The sequence below is a fragment of the Trichoplusia ni genome, chromosome 5 (genome assembly GCF_003590095.1).
Source record: "Trichoplusia ni isolate ovarian cell line Hi5 chromosome 5, tn1, whole genome shotgun sequence".
Taxonomy (NCBI): domain Eukaryota; kingdom Metazoa; phylum Arthropoda; class Insecta; order Lepidoptera; family Noctuidae; genus Trichoplusia; species Trichoplusia ni.
The window spans coordinates 519,499-536,805 of record NC_039482.1 but is presented as its reverse complement, the minus strand read 5'-3'; the positions used below and the strand labels follow the sequence as shown (position 1 = coordinate 536,805).

General features: G+C 35.9%; 1 protein-coding gene across 4 annotated transcripts in view; it reads left to right on the top strand.

Moving 5' to 3' along the window:
• The window catches only part of LOC113493936 (carboxyl-terminal PDZ ligand of neuronal nitric oxide synthase protein), a 130,677-nt gene extending 122,131 nt beyond the window's left edge, over positions 1–8,546 (top strand). For all 4 annotated transcript variants that reach the window (XM_026871974.1, XM_026871973.1, XM_026871972.1 and 1 more), the window contains 3 exons: positions 4,295–4,534; positions 5,605–5,739; positions 7,214–8,546. In XM_026871974.1, coding sequence (XP_026727775.1) covers positions 4,295–4,534; positions 5,605–5,739; positions 7,214–8,110 — 1,272 coding nt within the window. In that variant the 3' untranslated portion in view covers positions 8,111–8,546. The remainder of the gene's footprint in view (positions 1–4,294; positions 4,535–5,604; positions 5,740–7,213) is intronic.
• The last annotated feature ends 8,761 nt before the right edge of the window (positions 8,547–17,307 follow it).

Here is a 17,307-nt window from a genome sequence, read left to right as displayed (position 1 = left end):
GTTGCATGGCGGTTACCGTTTAGTCAGTAAGAGTCAGATGCTACCCTTTTCCTCTCACCAAAAAAAGATAGCGAACAACGCTATCTAGTTTTAAATAAAGAACTTGGACGGGGATAGCTCAAGACAAACCCAAAACGAGTACATATACCTATTGCATACACATAAATAAACAAACGACAACAACATTCTCAAACTTTTATGAATTCACCTCAAAGAAATATCAAAATAAGTAGGTAATATACAGTCAGGCTAGCGGTACTGCGAGCAAAAACGAGTAGTCAATAATATATTTTCATGTTGTTCTGACTGTGTATATTGATAGGCAGTGGTCCACAAATATTCCGTTTATTTTTGTTTGGTACACAACGAAATTCAAAAACAATACGATGCTAAAATTCAGCTGAATATCTAAACCCGTATCGTTAGATAAAACATGGATTCATTGTTATCGGGTTGCATGTGAAGCTTGTTCGTTCACGTTGGAGTTCTGCCTTTTTTACTAAAATTAAACAGTCAGCGAATCTAGTAACGAGATGGCTTACGTTCAAGTATTATTTACCAGGTTTTATGGTTGACTAATTTTAATAACCTACTCAAAGTTTTAATATTCAATAAACAGAACTTTTAATGTACCTATAATAAACTTTGTCCTACATAAGAGAACTAATTACCTAACTACAGCAAGTTCCGACATTCTTAGTTATTTTGTAATTATGAAACACAGATGAAAACAAGTTTATTCATAACTAAGATGGCGTTCCTACAGTTTATGTTACTTACTTTCGCCGTACATTCTCTAGGATAACAACTAACAAGTTCTGCATCAATTAAAAGTTGTTAAGACCGGCTCGAGAGTCGCGGACTTATTCACATAACGAACAAAAGAAGCAACTTCCTTGCTATAAGAACACAGCCGATTCTATTTGCTGCCACACCACCACTCTTATGAATGAAATATTTGACCTTTATAAACTGATCAACATTATTTTAACAAACCTGTTGAAAATAGATACATTATTATCCACACTGGAAATAGTAGCGACTACTCACGATAATCGCTCTCCCACATCGAATCCAAGAAGCGTTAGTAAATCAAACCAATAATAATATCATCGGAACGCGAGTGTCTTGGATCCAACTTCAACTATTGTGGCTTTTAGCTTACACTTGCCGCTCTAGTGACGCGAATTCCTGAATTATATTCTAAAATTGTTGTCTTGCAATAAATTGCGTCAGTAAATTTCTATATATTTGCAGTATGAGCACCTTTAAATTTACTTTTCTTTATTATATCACGTCGTAAAACGAATTTCGTGGCCGATTTATTTGTGTTCGACGCGAAAGTCGATCATATTTATTACCTGCACAGTGGGGTGACAATGTCGTACATTACAACATCTGACGTAATAGGATAATTTATGATGTAATTTCTTGTAAACAGGTTAATATGACAGTTTTTTTTTTTATATCTTTTTGAAATAAATGAAAATGCTATTTAATTTACATATTCTGAACAAAAATAGGAACATTAAAAGAAAATTGGTCATTTGTTGATACAGAACCTTAAGTGTGAAGGTCTGGCATGGACAAACATTAGCCACTAAGGACCCAATTACTAACCACCCCACGTCTTAAATAAACGGTATCGTTTACATTACACTAAAGAGCCACTTTGCCTCAGAACCGTCTACTTAAGCCCCATGCGAGACCACATAAGGTTACCCGTCGGAAGTTTACAACAAAACTAAGCACTAAGTTTGGAAGTGCTTTTTGAATCTCACAAGAAGTCATTATGCAAAGATCTCGCGTAACGACGCTAAGTTTAAAATCGCGACACATTGAGGGAGGACGTCACGACTTCGAAAAAGAATTCCGAATGTCTATAGCATCTCGCTATTAGATGCTGTGGGACGAGTTGTATTACAAACCCTTAGCACCCCAGTCACGCCCCTTATTTGCAAAAGCCAGCTTTCTTTGATACAAACGACAGCTCTGAGCTCTGCATTGCTATTGACCTTCCAACCGAGGCTTGATATTACTATCCAATTGATACTACTTTAACCAAAACGGTTAAGATTTTTAAAATAGAATATTTTAATCTTATTGCATATTGTTTCTTGCCGTCTAATGAAGGTAAGATTTGGATGATAACAGGAATCTTTGAGGTTGCGTGGAAATAACACTCCGAACAAGCATTAGTGGACCACGACATTTTGGCCACATTAGGTTTGATGTGGTCTCCTATACTACTCAGCTATCCGTGTAGCGAAGATAAAATTTGATTTGATAAAACACTGAATGAGTTGAATTTAAAAGATAATCGAGTGTACATAAAAATAGTAAATGGTAAACGTTAGTAAATTATTGAGTGATTGCGGAACTCGAACAAAAATATCCAACGTCGTTTTTATTTAAATAAAAATCTTTTGTTTCAGCAAGGTTTCCCATAAAACATATTTGTCTGGTATCTTCGTATGATGACTTTTTACTACTATTGTGTAGGCATTGTGCGGTTATTCGTAGAACTGGAATTGTGCCAATTAGGCATCTACAATAATTCGTATACATTCAAACAAAATATTTTATTCCAAAATTTCCGTAAATATTATATGGGAATGTCGTTATAAACTTGCCTTTGATAAAGTTCGAAAAAAATTGCGATATTTCTCGCGTTTTAATGAATTGATTGTTTGTTTGTTTGTAATATCGTCATATTTTGTTTCAAAAGTTTTCCGTTGTTATAGAAATTGGTGTCTTTGTCTCATTACTTCAATCAATAGTCAATGTAGGGTAAGCAAGATTAACTCTGGACATAAGCGGTGTTGTTTCTCAGACGCAAGGATAAGTCACTGAAAAATATAAATAGAGTCAATACACACTAATGTTAATTTAAAAACTTTTTGTTTACATTCTACGAGTAATTTGAACTTTCACCTACTCTGTACAGAACTGAACAATGGTCCAATCTTAATTAAAAGGTCAGGATTTAATAATAATTTAACCCCATTAAATAAACACTTCAAAATTCTCTCGTTTCTTGTTTTCGTTTAATTTAAATCCGGAGGTCAGGGAATGAGAAAAATCTTAGTTTCAGTGTAATTAAAACACTAGATCCTTTTTCGTCCTTTCCGAATAGAATAGCCATTTTTTATATCTATTTAAAATAATGGAACAGTCATAAAAATCAAAAGTTTTTCGCGCTTTATCAGAGCTTTTCTCTTGATCAATCTCCATCTATTCGATCTTATGTGTATCTAGATATCATAAATAACTTTTTTGATAATGATTTATTATATTTACCCATTTCATGCTTTTGTTACATCAATCTGATTATCACCTCGAATTTTGTATACCTACTATGGTATAGTCCATGTTCTTCACTTTCTGATAGAAACCTTTTCGTTTACCAGAATACCACAACATACACATGCAAATTACAGCCATTTTCTTCAAGTGGATATTGAATCTATGACCTTTTTACATTGATTACCGAAACCCTTTACCACTCCGTCATTCCGGACGCTGGTTCTTTTTATATTCGTTTTCTTTTAAACTGTTTACTTCTGCCGTACTGTTTTAAGATCAAGCAACCACCGCCAAATTATATCTATGAGATTACGCGTAAACAATGATCCAATATAATTTATTTTAGCTTTACCGTAGAACAAATGTTTATACCGTCTTTTGTTATAAAAGTACCAGATTTTGATGCTTGTACAAAGAAGTGCTAACGGACTTGTAATTTAAAATGATGTTGAAGAAAACTCATTACAATTTCACTTTTAATGTAGAGTCGAATGATAGTATGTCACCTGAAAACGAGAACTAGTGAACACACGGAACGGTTCGACTAATTGCAGTTATAAAGGAAACCACAAACCAAAATAAATTTGTAATTACACGAACTAGTTGTGTATAAAACCGACGTGAATGACAAAATGTGCTCACCTCTCTCAAATTAATTTGATTCGAAAGGTCAATCAATCTACACATAGGTAGTATACCATGGTGAGACAGTCTATCTTCATAAAGATTTACAAGCATTCAGCAACCTAGGCGGTATTACTTTGACTTTGCTTCGTTCAACATACCAATAACCACAGTGCGACGTGCTTAGGTTTCGATCCTCACATTGGACTACAATTGGTGCGGTCCTTAGGAGTTCTGCGGTTTCCTTTACTTTGTGCACGTTATTTGGTAATTTGTAAAAACCCTTTGCAACAACAGACGTAAATTCTTCGGAGCGACAATTGTTTAACAAATACAACGGACTGAAAAGTTGTCTTATTTTCAGCGTCCTCCAGTGGCACCGACTATCCAACTTCCCGATCTGCCAGAATGTGTGACCAAAGTGGATTTGGCCACGGGTGGCGAGGAAGCGAGCGATGCGACGCCGCTAAGCTCGCAACACCAGCTGCAACTGTTGCGAGAACGTCTGGAGCAACAGGCGCAACAGACTCGCGCCGCGGTCGCGCAGCTGTTACTGCTACGTGATCAGCTGGCCGCCGAGCAGGCCGCACGTTGCGAGGCGCAGGTGCGTGCTAACTTTGATCTTAGAGTATATTCAACAAGTTCTGTGAACAGATATTTATTATTTATTGCAGGTAGGTCCTTTACCACGATGGCTATTGAATCATTAAGTATCATACCTAATTGTAATTGTCTGATGTCATTTTTTTGTTAAACTGTCTTTGTTTTTGCTCAAGCTTTAGTGTTTCATTATAGGTAGGCAATAAATACAAAATATAAAATGTTACTGACCAGTACAATTATTGGAAGCCTGATATCAGTAGATCCCTCTACAGTTAAATGTAATTTGCAATATTTGATTTCATTCCAAAACATGTTCGCCAGCGATATCGTATTGATATTACAATGTATTGCCCGTACACTATTTTCACCGCTTACAAAACCGATTTGGTAAAGTGATAGATACAATTTGCATGGAATGATAATGATCTGACAGGAATTTATATTTTTCGTCAGACAAACAAGAACATAAAATGTAATTGTAAACATCTCATCACCTAGATTGATGTAAATATGTTTTAAGAAAGGAGTTTGTATACAAAAGTTATCTCACGTTCTCAATAGTACTTTTATTTTTAAATGCGCTCGCTAAAAAGAACAAATGAATGTAGATAGGACTTCCAAAACTGAAAGTTCAATAAAATGCTCGAACAGTACGGGACAATACAGGACAATTTATAGGGGTATCCCCATTAACAAATGGGACAACCCCAATAAATCGGACAGCACTTTTGTAGGGCTACAAATTTAGAATTTAAATCCAACTCGATAAAATAACACTGTAGCAGGACGTGCAAGCGAAATTAAAACGACGTAAAAGTTCAACGCGGTATGTATGCACGAGTGAAAAGTTAATAACGTTTTAACTTTGTCATCGACGGCGAGATTACGTTTTAGACAGGAGGTCGCGAAGTTTTATTGAAATCGAAACGGTCGAGCGCAAATTAATTTAGAAATTCAATAGAGACTTGTTTATAATTACTTTCCGTTTACATTTAGTTACAATTAAAAACTATTGTTTTGTTTCTTTGTATGCAGAACTGTTAAAGTGATTTAATTATACGTATGTTTCAGGCTCGTACTCATCAACTGTTGGTTCACAACAAAGAGTTGCTTGAGCACATTGCTGCTCTAGTATCACACTTGCAAGACCGAGAACGGGGATCCTCTCGGCCAATCAGCGCTCAGCAGTTGACTCTCTTGCCCCAGGTACGCAGAAAATACCACATTCAAATATTTAATTCAAGTCAAGCGTGAACGCACATTTGTTAAAAGCACTTGCTAAGTATTCAAGCAAATTGTAGCATTTGTTCGTTTCAGAGTAAACAAAGCTTAAAGATTGAGTTCAGCGAAAATAACGTTAGTTTTATGTATAACCAGGGCTTGACTGGTTTGCGTTTACGTTTGTACACAGTTTTGTGCACGAACATTTTGTGAGGTCAAAGCGTTGTAGATGTAATTAGTGCTTGCACTTGCACAAAGTTCAATAATGAAATTATGTTTTTTACCTACCTTTATTTTATTGTGGCCTTACATGGTGTACGCTCACTGTAATTTGTGTGTTATAATGTGCACTTCATACGTTTTCTAAACTACATTTTTGATACTGCTGCATAATGTTTTGTTCCGTTGCGTTTTACAAAGGCATGTGCGTTTCGTGTTTTGTTTTAACCTTCATCCAAGCTTTATGAAAAACCTTTTTACGTTTACGTTAACGTTTGTGAAAATCAACAAGTTTATGTGGCTGTGTTCCCGTTTGACAAGCGTACTCTTTTGTTTCCACTATTATTATTTTTTAGACTTTAACTCATACTTTTTAGCCTGCAATTCGTTACTTCCTCCTATAATCTGAACAGATAATGTAAATGTAAATATATAGACTTGAAAATAAACGTACAAGTTATTACCTCTATTGGGACCAACAGACTACTCTGGGGTCTATTGGGGGCTGTTAGCTGAAGTATGATGCCTCATTCAGTTAGTAATCAATGTATTTTGACAGAATCAGGAAATTATCTATGTAATTGTAAACCTTTTAAAGTATAGATATAGGTTTATTTCGGACATTTCAATTAGCGTTAAAATAATGGAAGACTATTACCGGCGCAAGTTTATGATAATAATATAATACAATTTGTTTAGGAACCAAAGGAATTTTATATCAAAATTCTGATCTACTGAATTGTCACTAAGCATTAACATTCCCATATAACGTGTAATTTGTAGATAAAATCAGGCTGTCGTGTTTTGGTGTGACAAATAGCGAATGTGAGGATCAATGTCGCTCTCAGCCACTAATCTCTATAGATTGACGTACCATTTGTCCCTGTCGCTACCCTATCCCCTCCGACACTACGATCTTATTTCCCTGTGTAACCGTAGATTTACAAATATGTTTGAACTCATCACGCATTCAGCATTACTCGAACATCCAAAGGATCTACGATTGTTAGCTTCCCGTTGTTCGGATTTGTCGCATGCACTGTAGCCAGTCGATGTTTTATTTTGTGAGTATTACCGCATCATTATACGTTAGCATTTTAATCGTAACAGCTTTTAAAATACTCGTCAGCTTTTATTTGAGTTCGTTATTTTCTTTAATTGCTGCATATTAATTTTGCTCATACGCTTTATCAACGGACAGTAATTCATTTCTGGTTTTTGTTAATGCCGCTGGATTTAGCCCAAAACGGAGAGCGCTATCAACGAAGCCTTCAAACCAGATAACAAGCCCATGTGCAATGGCAACCGGTCGCCGACTAACACTGAAGTACTCATCAATCTGATCTCCCAGAACACCAAAACCAATAAGAACGTGGAGAACAATAATTTGTCCTTCTCGCCATTCTGTACCTCACCCGTACAAGAGACAGCCAAGGAGGCAAGCTCTGCCCCGTGCTTCGGCGGCATGTCTAATGATCAGATCCAAAACTACTTGATTACCAAATTCCAAAATATGGGTGGTTTCCCAAATGGCAACAGCAACAGCAATGGCAACGAGCAAAAGTCAAGCAACATTAACTACAACCAGCAATTCTTCCAGAATTGCAATGCTTTTCCAACTATTCCGCCGCTCACCAACCACTACAGCAACTCTGACCTGGCGAGCTTGCTGAACCACAAGGTTTACAAGGATATGTGCAGCTCCACCGATGATTTCGGAGATTTGGCCCAGGCCATGAGCGTCGGCCAATCTGAGAACTCGCTCTACAGCAACAGTCAGCCGACTACTTCAAAAGATTCCAGCCCCGATGGCTCCAGCTCTGACGAAGGAGCCCCGTTCATTATGCCACTTTCGCACAACGGCACTCTGACCGCCACCGGAGAGGACGGTCGCGTACGGTTGATAGTACCGGTGAGCCCATCTGAGAGTACCTCAGATGTTGTAGAGGCAAAGGCTGAGGAAGCTCAAGGAGCTTCCGGACACACATTGCGAGTGCCTGGCCAGGAGGCGGCCAGGGCTGGCACGCTGCTGGCGCCCGCCGCGCCCATCACACGCACCACCAGCGAGAAAGTGCCCAACCGCAGCGAGATGATGACGGCCCTGCGCTCGCAGTGGACCCGCCACACCACCAAGTAAACTCGCGACAACCTAAATCCAAATAATTTGAGTCAAGTTACCTAAAACCTTATGTATATTTAGACGTATCTTCTATAAAGTATCTAACTTTCGTCATATTTTGTACAAAGAGCGTAGGTATATTTTAATATATTGTACTCTATTGTTTTTATATTTTGTTAAGAGTAGATAGTATTCTCATTTGAAGATTGAGACTAACGATGGTGCCAAACTTTTGCCACAACTACGTGAATGGCGTTAAACGGAAGAGGGTTAGGGTTGAGATTTATTTACATATCATGTTCTCCTATCTAAGTCCAACGTCATTGGTTTTGTAAACCCATATGTATCTATACATATCCTTTTTCATATCGCCAATAAAATAGGTTTTAGGTTTATGAGCATGTTGTTAAAGTATGAAGTGCAAGCTCGCTGATATTTATGCTTTCGATGAGCAGTTAAAATAATAATAGTGCATTGTCGAAAGGATTTTATGCTTTTTCACGATTTATGTAGTCCTTGTGATAATGGTATATAATGTACAATTTCCTTTCGTGATTCTGCTTCGTAGGTTTTCATATTACGATTATTAGTCGCAGGTAGCATGGTTAATTATATCAATTATAATATTCAAGTCACATTCTCTTATAGACGTTGTTATATCGATGTCAATAGCCTAGAGTTTTGATTATATATTAAGAACTGTCATAAAATAGATGGATCGTAAGTTACCAACCGACGAGATTGCATTCTTCTGGTACCAAGTGAGACAAGTGATTCAAGGAGAATTGTTATGTTAGTATTAATTAGTGTTACGATACACATAATCTTGTTTATGTAATAAACATAGGAAAATTAGGGTCAGTTTATATACCTAGTAGCTAATAATATTTTCATACTTCTATCAAAAGACACCGCAATATCAAAACATTTTTATTTCAACCATTGTAATATTTCATTCTATGCCAAAGATGGTATTAGTATTGAATAAAATTAAGCCAAAGATATGCCAAATTTAAAAAAAACAAAAGTTTGTAATAAAGAATAAATAACAATTAAAATACTTGGCCAAAGATGTCACGCAAACCAAAGGACCAAAGTTATAAGCTTTTCATGTTATACTGTATTTATAACAATTAACTTGGGTTTGTAATGATAAAAGACATGTTGGCCACCAGTATAAGCAAGTGTACCAACATCCATCGGCCAACGTGTTCACAAGGTCTACCAACATAACAAAAATTGCCGATGATGACAATGTGTGGGTAGGTGGCCAGCCAACATGCCTAAGGGCTGAACCCAACACCGAATTTTCAGCGTATTAATTATTTTTAATAATATAGTCAACAATCTAGTCAATAGATTATATTTGGGCATGGTACAAAACCTCCTAACTTACAAATGGTGTGGACTGCAACCATCGCGCCGTGTCCAAGAATATATGTATGAGTCTGCGCCTTATATAAGTAACGTTGTATCTTAACAAGTAAGACAATGCAAATAATTAATTCCTTTACACGACCGTAAAAAGGAACATTGACATTGACCTGCTTATCATCAAGTTTAAGTGAGGATTGAGGATGCAGGCTAGAGTAAAAAATATTGGCATGAAATTAAATTAAACCTTGGCAGTGCCTCTTCCAGGCAAAACTGTCATGAACCGCGGTAGTTCTTATCAATCCTCTGTCTGATACTGTCCCCTTGAACGCACTCTATAAATGTATTATTATCAAATTAAATTAATTAATTCAAACGTAAAATCTAAATGTGAATCAAATATAATCAGTAATTATCCGTTGTTCTAGAAAATATGCATCTAATCAATAGTTTTAAGGTACATCATAATAGTGATTTTCTTCTCCAATAAAAACAAATGAAAAAATACAAAAAAAAAAGAAAATAGTTATGTGTCACAATGAGTAAATTAAGTTAGTCAGCGATGTCAATGTTTCGAATAAATAATCTGAATGTTTCAATGTTCTGTGTTAAATTAATGTCACTCAGTAGAAAATAGTCGATAAAATATGTATGCATTTTGAATTCCGATGTTAGAATTATAGTAACTTGCCTAGAATTTCCATGTCAACGCATTTGCAATAGAAGAAACACTGAACTTATACAACAAATAGTTAGACCTGCATTGTCCTGTTAATCCACACCAATAAATAGCACCTGCTTATACAAACAAATGTTGTTTTATTTATTACTCCTTCCTCTAGCCAATCTTAAATGAATTTAACCAAGAACCGAACTAAAGATGGAAAAAACAAAGACTGTAGAGTTAAGACGATGGCAAAAAGTTGAAAGACTCATTTGAACGTAAATCGATTTAACAACCATTTTTTCCAGTATTTAGACATACTAAGTACACGATTTCATCAAAAGCAGAATAAAAACGAAACAAGAAATAGTAAAACAAAAAATACTAACTCTTCTCTAAAAATTCTTTGAACACAATTATTAAACTTTGAAAAATGAATGTAGTTGTACTTCAAAAAATTGTAGAGAAAATGTACCTTCGATATCCAAATGTTTGCGAACGACTCAATTGTTTGTCCCAACTCTTATCACCAACCTTGTCAACTATAGACAGTCAGATTTTCAATTCTAATATAATTAACGTTGTAGTATAATACACTTTTTAACTCATTCGTAATACTTATAGTTTAGAAAAGGTTTTACTCACACAGTGGTTTTCTCAATTCTAAATATGAAACCTTTCTTTCACCTTCCTAGATATTAAAAAAGTGCTCATAATGATTACAGTTTCTAGGCCTTTGAGTATCTACATGAAGGATTCATTTTTCAGTAAAAGTCAGACACTACCCATTTCCTCCCCCGAGGGAATGGGTGCCCATGAGGATTCATGAAGTATCAATTAAATCTAGAAATTTTCTTAATGACTGCCAGAAAGGACCGATCCAATGAAACAGACCAGTAATACGACGATAATATGTTAACAGGCTAGTACGGTTTATAAGGATCACTCCAACATTCAAACCGAAAAATTCTGCAGCGGTCTGAAAAAAGGCACTCGCAAAAAGACAACTTATGCCCATACCATAACGTTGATAATTGCGTGTTCAAAAAGAACAATTAATGTAAATAAGGAAGTCCAATCACTCAAGTGTTCTAAATAGGCTGCAAAAGGATATCGTTCCTGCAGAAATTGATTCCAAGTCCATTGAGAATACGCTCTAGTAATACGAAGGCAAACTACTGCACGTTTTCCATTTTCCACGCCGTTGCACTTTGTTTACGCACAATAGAAATAATGTGTTTACGGCTCCCGCTCTCTGCCTGCGTCCAACTCTACTCAATGCATACCCACATTCAGACGTAATTAACGAACTGAATTAGAATATTGAATAGATTTATTTTTAGATTCGGTTCAAGGAGTTGATATTGATTCAAGACAAGGCTGTTGACAAACAAACTAAAGGTGGTTTTTGAAAAAAAAATATTATCGATAACCACCTTTAGTTTACAAATTAATTACGGAAATACATAATGCAGATAAAAATGATATTCCTTTTAGGCATCACTACAGGCGGTTACGAATATAAAAATTGAAAATAGAAAAAATCTTATTTCCTGGCTGTAAATAAACCCCCAACCTACAGCACAGCACTCAGGGCCACTAACCACTAGACCAAGCGGCGAGTCTATTAATATGTAACGTCTAACAATAGCTAAGGAAGTATTTGCAATCACACTCAATAACCCACACAATACATTATAACCGTGATAATAAATAAATAATATAACAAGCTTACCCGTTGATCTAAGCTCATAATATATCAGACAAGTAGATTATGGAGGAGTAGGGTATTAATGATTAATCAATAGTTAATAACACTGAACATACTCCGGCCTCTAATCTGCCATCTAACTGTTGGAGGATATAGTTTGCAGATTAGATTAATATTGTACAAAGATCTCACCTTGTTACTCAGACCATTCGTCTTTAGTTCATTGACTTACTTATTAGGGATATGATCATAATATCAATAATAGAAGTAGAAACACACACGAGGGGGAGCTGTTTGCGAACTTTAAAATTAATGGGTGGAACTCATTTTGTAAGATTAACATAAAAAACATGGAAACCTTTCATAAAACAAAGATAAATACCTCAGAAATTCGTTTTTTTTGGTGGCAAAACAATATTCATTATAAATGCACTTGAAACTTTATTTAGGTTTATGGGTTACGAGCTACTAAAATCCATCAAATGTTTTATTTCGAAAAACGAAGTTTATACTCAATCAACCCATGTTGTTTAAACAGCTCTTGAAGCAATTTACTGCTCTTAAATTTTGGAATGTCAACTGCCAGGACATAGATATCTCTAATTACTCAAACCGAGCGTATGTCTCAGGATTTGGTGACGGCGCACAAACCAATGGAGAACTAAATTGCGCTCAACTAGATCGACACTTGATCTCAATCAGAACCAATTTGGACGAATTCCGAACGTGGACGTCTGACAAAATAGCTATCATCGCTCAGTACTGCATTTGCTATCAACTACCACATCATTTATGCTAAAAACAAGTGTTCTTTATCAACAAGACTACAGGGAAAAACCTTTTTAAAGTACTTAGATACGTTCTCGAATGACGAGGACATCGTCTTTTTCCTTTACGAAGTTAAGCGTGAAATTGTCAAAATAAATATACAAGAATTTATGTTTATTTATTCTATCAAATTGCTCTTAAGCTCTCAGCTCTTTGAAGCTGGTTAATATCCGTATCAAAAAATGTGTGAGGATTTTATGCGTATTGCTGATCCGAGTTTTTGATTCGGATAAGAATGTTCAACAATACCTATACCAAGCAACTATTATATAGTTACTATAAAGTACCAAGTTTAGCATCTATTTCATACGTCCTAATACATCTAGGTATATCCCGGGAAAGCCAATTTTGAGACATGACAAGTTTTTTTTTAAAAAACCTTCTTCTATTCTGGAACAAAAGTGCAGAAGCTAAATTATTTTTTAATTAAGCACGTGGTTTAAAGCTATGTCAAATCCATACATGAGAGTGATTCCATCAGGGTTAGAGTAGCCAGCCAGTTTTTGGCCAATTTTAGAGTAAGCGAGCCGTCACCGTACGCCCTAAATTTATGAATTTTCGATTTTTTTTTACTTAAGGCATCTTAAAGTGTCTACACATACATCAGCTAGCCTAGAAACTCCATTTATCTAAAGAGTTCGTATATGAAATGACTTTGTATAGTCATCAAATATTTAAAACTACTAAATCTTCATAAATAATAAAGGCAACTATGTCCCCCTGTGACCTTATTCTTTTGGGACTAACTGAAACTGACGTCGCCGAGACAAGGACACGTCGGCATGCTCACATTTAGGATAGGGTTGTAGCACGTCGTTTATCGATAAGAAGGCCGGTTAGGCGTAACGTAATATTCAATAACTGATAGCAGAAGGCGTTAACAGTAAGCCATTAACTGTGAAAAACTTGTGCTGAGAAAGGATGACAATATTTACTTATAAATAAATAAATAGATTTCCTTCATGTTATGATGGTAAATTTTAAACTTGACGACACTTTCGAATTCCTAACCTTTAATATCCTGACAAACCTAATGACTAAAAACCTTGCATTAAGGAATTTAATCCATGTGTCACGGGAGTTTCACGTCACGTGCACAAAGACTCAGAAAAACATTCGCGGGTCACATAAATGCTTGTCCTATACGTGGATCAAACACTCTACACACTCAGTGGGTTTGGCGTGGTAACTCAAATACGAAGCGTAAGAAAATATACTTAAAACTTTTATAAACATACTAGCTGAACCAGCAAACGTTTTTCGTCCAAAAAACAATATATTTTTTTTAGTGTGAGCAACCCTTATCTCTTAGGTGTATGAAAAATAGATGTTGTTCTATTCTCAGACCTACCCAATATGTGAACAAAATTTCATAAAAATCGGTCGAACCGTTTCGGAGGAGTACGGTAACTAACATCGTGACGATGGAATTTTATATATTAGAAGATATATTGGTAAAATCACAAGTCTAGTGTCAATATAAGTAATTTACTGAAATATTTTTTAGCACCAAAGGATGTCATTTGAAACGCACTATTATAAGTGCGAATATTGTCTAAGAACTGTTTAGATTGCACATGGAACATGTAGTGAATTCAATAGTTCGGGCGGGTCTGCGAAAGAAGGCAAATTTATTTCGCCTCCAGAACAACAGAAACACAACAAAAAACACATACTACATTTTGCACATACATATTGCCCATGAAAGAAGATGATCTGTAATCAATTGCGAGGTTATAAGCAAACCCACTTTTATATTTGCCGGACCACGCCACCGAAATTCTAGATTGATCAGCTATGTGTAAATGTAAGTTATTAAGACTATGTCGAAATCTGTTTGAGGTAAGACGGGCGTCTCGCTGTTCGTCCGTTTCAAGATACCAAATATTTTCGATTCTTAATCTTTCATTAGACAAACTTATTAATCGACCTTGTCTCAAAGAATTGTAATGTTCGCGTACCGACTCTATTCGTTGCACATGCTCATGTTCATCTTCAAGCGATCGAATAATATTATGGTGCACCCTATAATTTGTGAAACGGTCTTCATATTGGGAAAAAGTTTCAGATTCTCGAGATAAAATATGACGTTCGCGATCAGCTGTAAGCCGTAGTTCCCTTTCAGTGAAGGTTTCTGACTCGCGAGACAATGTATGACGTTCTCGGTCAGCTGTGAGCCGTAGTTCTCGTTGTGAAGCAGTTTCAGCTTCTCGGGATAACACATGTTGTTCTCGGTCAATAGTAAGCCTAAGTTCTCGTTGAGAAAAGCTTTGAGACGCACGTGATGTAGCTCGTCTCGCTCTGTCAGCTGCTAATCGCATCTCTCTCTCTGGAGAGCTTGCATTGGCTCGAGAAGTTGAGGCACTAACTCTCATAGAGTTTAATCGATGTGCTCTTTCCTCTGCTGATTCTTGAGAACGCGCATTTCTCATCCTCTTAGCATCTCTCGAATTTCGAGATAAAGATGGTCGTTTTTTAGGTGGCATTTTGTATTTTAATTAACTGTATATTAAATATAGCTGTTGCCCGCGACTTCGTCCGTGGGTAGAAGATATAAGTTATGATTTATACCTGCCCTATTTTTTTCGCATTTTCCTTTGTATCTTCGCTCCTATTAGTCGCAGCGTGATGGTTTATAGCCTAAAGCCTTCCTCGATGAATGGTCTATTCAACACAAAAAGAATTTTTCAATTTGGACCAGTAGTTCCTGAGATTAGCGCGTTCAAACAAACAAACAAACAAACTCTTCAGCTTTATATATTAGTATAGATTATCATTTGAATAGCAGGCATAAATATCTCAACAAATATTGAAAACAAACGTATACAAAGCACATCACTAACGATCGGCTTTTGTCGTCTTTGGCTCATGAATACACTCTAGATGATGCATTCACTATAGGCTTTGACATCAATTTTCATAAACTTCGTTTCCATAAACAAGATATATTGTGAAGCATTTTAGAGCGAAATAGATGCGATCGGCCTAAAAAATGATATAAATGCCATAAGGTTGAAAATCATTCGCACGTCAAAAATTAATGGGATTGACTTGTCTATGCAAAAATATTGTAACACAATTAATAATATTAATATCAACCTTATCATTATAAATACACGTGAAATTTCAGAATAAGTAGACTACTTTCGTTCCACTAATTAGGACCCATACAGCTCAAGGTGTAAGTAGTGTAATTTCAGCTCACTCTGCATTGGAAATGAATGCACCAGTTTTGAGGTGAAAGCGGTTTTAATCAGCACAAGTCAAATATGAAGGGCATGTGTTAACGGCTTACTCAGTTAACTGACAGATCAGTTAAACTGTCGATCAGCAAGAGCTAGTCAGACTGAAGTTGTTAACATCGCCAATATGGACGAAATTTCGGCCAGGATTAATGCCGCATAAAATTTTGAATTGCAAAAACAATTTCTGCAATTCCCGATTGCAAAGGACACGTCGCTTCGGGAAAAGCGAATGAGCAAACTTTTTCGTTTAAGCAAAGTTTTACGCTAAAAGATTGTTTTAAGACCACAAAACTTTACGGAACAAGTAATTGGTCGTCAATTAAAGTTTGTAAAAATTCTATAATTATGTATGTCTACACACTTCAGACAAATCGATTTAAAAAAAATGGTTAGTTTCCTTAAATTCCAATCCTGCTTGGTAATGGTCATACACGTGCGCGTAGAAACCAGTAATACTTATACATCAACACTAGGACAAGTGTAATAATAATTAAGCCGCAGTAATAAGGGTTCTATAGTTCCTCCCCCATCTTCAGAAACCGTTATAAACTCTGCAACACATATCCCTCCTCTATTGTTCAGTTTGTAAGTAGTAATTATCTGCAGTTACACATTTACTGACTTCAGCTAGGCTCACCATCAGCAGTGCATCTAATAAAGCAACGGCAACATCTGCCACTGGACTTTGAATCTTAAGGAAGAAGAGAATAAGAATTAAGTTAGACTGATAGTCAAAATAAGAGGGTTGCTTTTGCGAATATCCTTTTTTATCGTTGTGTATTAGCGTCGTAAACGAGTTTCTTAAAGTGAGCGTTATTCTTGCTAAGTCTTTAACACGTGTGCCTAAAGCAGCCCAATTTAAATGTCTACTCTACGATTTACTTCATGCTATGGAAGCGAATACTGGTTAGGGATATAATGAAGTGAATGATTCTTTATATTTTGAAACCTTGACTCCTGAAAATTCTACTCCACTTTTTTTCGTTGCAAAGATTTATCTGATGTTAATTTATAAACTACAGTTGGAAAGAGACCGGTGAAAACTATTAGTAAGATTTTAATAACTGGCTAGGAAAAACATAATAACTTCTTTTATATTTTAATCTCGAAAATAACATCTTCGTCGAAGTGAACAACCAAAAAAGTAAAGAAAAAGAATCATTAAACAGTAGCCGAACTTGCCTAGACGAAAGCAATCGATTTTTTATTAAAAGTGTAGGTTCCCCGTAGGCCCACAAGACTTAATCCAATCGGAAGCCACCCTAATGTCTGACAAATTGAAAACTTCCTCAGCATTCTGGAACGCTCAATAATTTATAACTCAGTAAAGCCTTTTAACATGAAGCCACTTTATTAGACTAGGAAGCCTCCTAACTAACTTAATATAGAAAGA